This window comes from Sceloporus occidentalis, unplaced genomic scaffold (genome assembly GCF_023333645.1).
Source record: "Sceloporus occidentalis isolate IW3139 unplaced genomic scaffold, rSceOcc1.0.p SCAF_196, whole genome shotgun sequence".
NCBI lineage: Eukaryota > Metazoa > Chordata > Lepidosauria > Squamata > Phrynosomatidae > Sceloporus > Sceloporus occidentalis.
This window is the reverse complement of record NW_028317176.1, coordinates 553,763-555,081: the sequence shown is the minus strand read 5'-3', so window position 1 is coordinate 555,081 and position 1,319 is coordinate 553,763. Positions and strand designations below refer to the sequence as shown.

The window sequence follows — 1,319 nt, the reverse complement described above, 5'->3', positions numbered from 1 at the left end:
TTATTTGAACCATTTGTCAATGGTTGGTACAGTCCTATATGCAGGAGAATCTTTCAATGCTGTGCACACTCTGCAGTATATTTCTGCCCAATCGAACGTACCATTTGACTGAAATTGAGTCCTCCAGTTGAAATATTGTTGATATCTTTTATAATCCTTGTCTAACTCCAAAAGATAAGTAGCTAGTTCTTGAGGTGAGGAGAAGTCATCTACATGAATAAAAGAGTCGGGAGGTATAAACCTCTCATAATTTTCACGAGGAGGACCCATAACAACTGGAACAGTCCCTGACATCAAAGCATTTTGCCAAAGCTTCTCAGTGATATAGTCTTGGTGGACTGAGTTTTCAAAGGACAAATAGAATTTGTATTTAGATAGAACCTCTAACTGCTTGTCATTAGGTAGAGGGAGATGTTGCTTTCCATAGATGTCAACAGTCAAATGTTTTTTAAGTTCTTCATAAAATTGAACTCTCCTGGATTGTGGGTTCCAGTTACCGACAACCCAAGCAACTAAACTGGTCTTTGCAGGGATTGTGAAGTTCTGAATTTCACTGTGCTTTTTCAGATATCCATAAGGAACAAAAATATCAGAATCAGTGCGGTATGACATGGTAAGATTAAAGAGCTTGTTCATCAATTGTAGATTTGGACTATGAGTTGGAGATTCAAGGTTGAACCAAATCCAGTATTGTTTGCCATTTCTAGGCATCTGAGGTAAGTGTATCTTTGAACTGCATACATCTCTGTGATGAATAACAACTGCATCTGCAGCGTAATATAACTCTCTGTTATCAGTAAAAAGGCAGCCAGATGTTTCTAGATGGTTAGGACATTGATTAAGGGGAAAACGGTTACCAAAAGGCCAAGTCCAAAGCAGAATAACTTTAGTGGGTTCTGTTACTCCTTCAACAGGGACCTTCATTGGCTGGTCAGAATTCCTCTCTTCCTGTCCATTGTTGCTTTTATAAACTGAAAATAGTGTAGTTGTAAGAAATATTTGTAAAATAATTAAGAAAGTAGCCTTCTTCCAGTAAACAGAATTTCCTCCCTTTTCCATCATACAATCAGCATGAGAAGTACCATTGGAACCGTTGTATTTAAGAAATATCTTCTACATCTGCGAAAGACTTATGACCTTTGAAAAAAGACAAAAAAGGAATCATTTATTTAAAAAAACAAAATTATTAGACAATATTTAATAATCAACTGAGGGTATAGAAATATGTGACAGATTGTTTGAAAGTTCATGTGAAGTCTTAGAAAACCAGCCATCAATTTGTATCAATCCTATAATCCCTAAAAATCTAGTACAGGGGT

At 36.2% G+C, this 1,319-nt stretch overlaps 1 protein-coding gene across 1 annotated transcript; it reads right to left on the bottom strand.

Moving 5' to 3' along the window:
• Nucleotides 1-924, bottom strand: LOC149278266 (4-galactosyl-N-acetylglucosaminide 3-alpha-L-fucosyltransferase FUT6-like). The gene has a single exon (XM_089502161.1). The coding sequence runs from the start codon at nucleotides 922-924 to the stop codon at nucleotides 1-3; it is 924 nt and encodes a 307-aa protein (XP_089358287.1).
• Nucleotides 925-1,319: the final 395 nt, after the last annotated feature.

Coding starts and splice junctions, on each gene's coding strand:
- LOC149278266 (XM_089502161.1), bottom strand. CDS start 924: ATGAAGGTCCCTGTTGAAGGAGTAACAGAACCCACTAAAGTTATTCTG.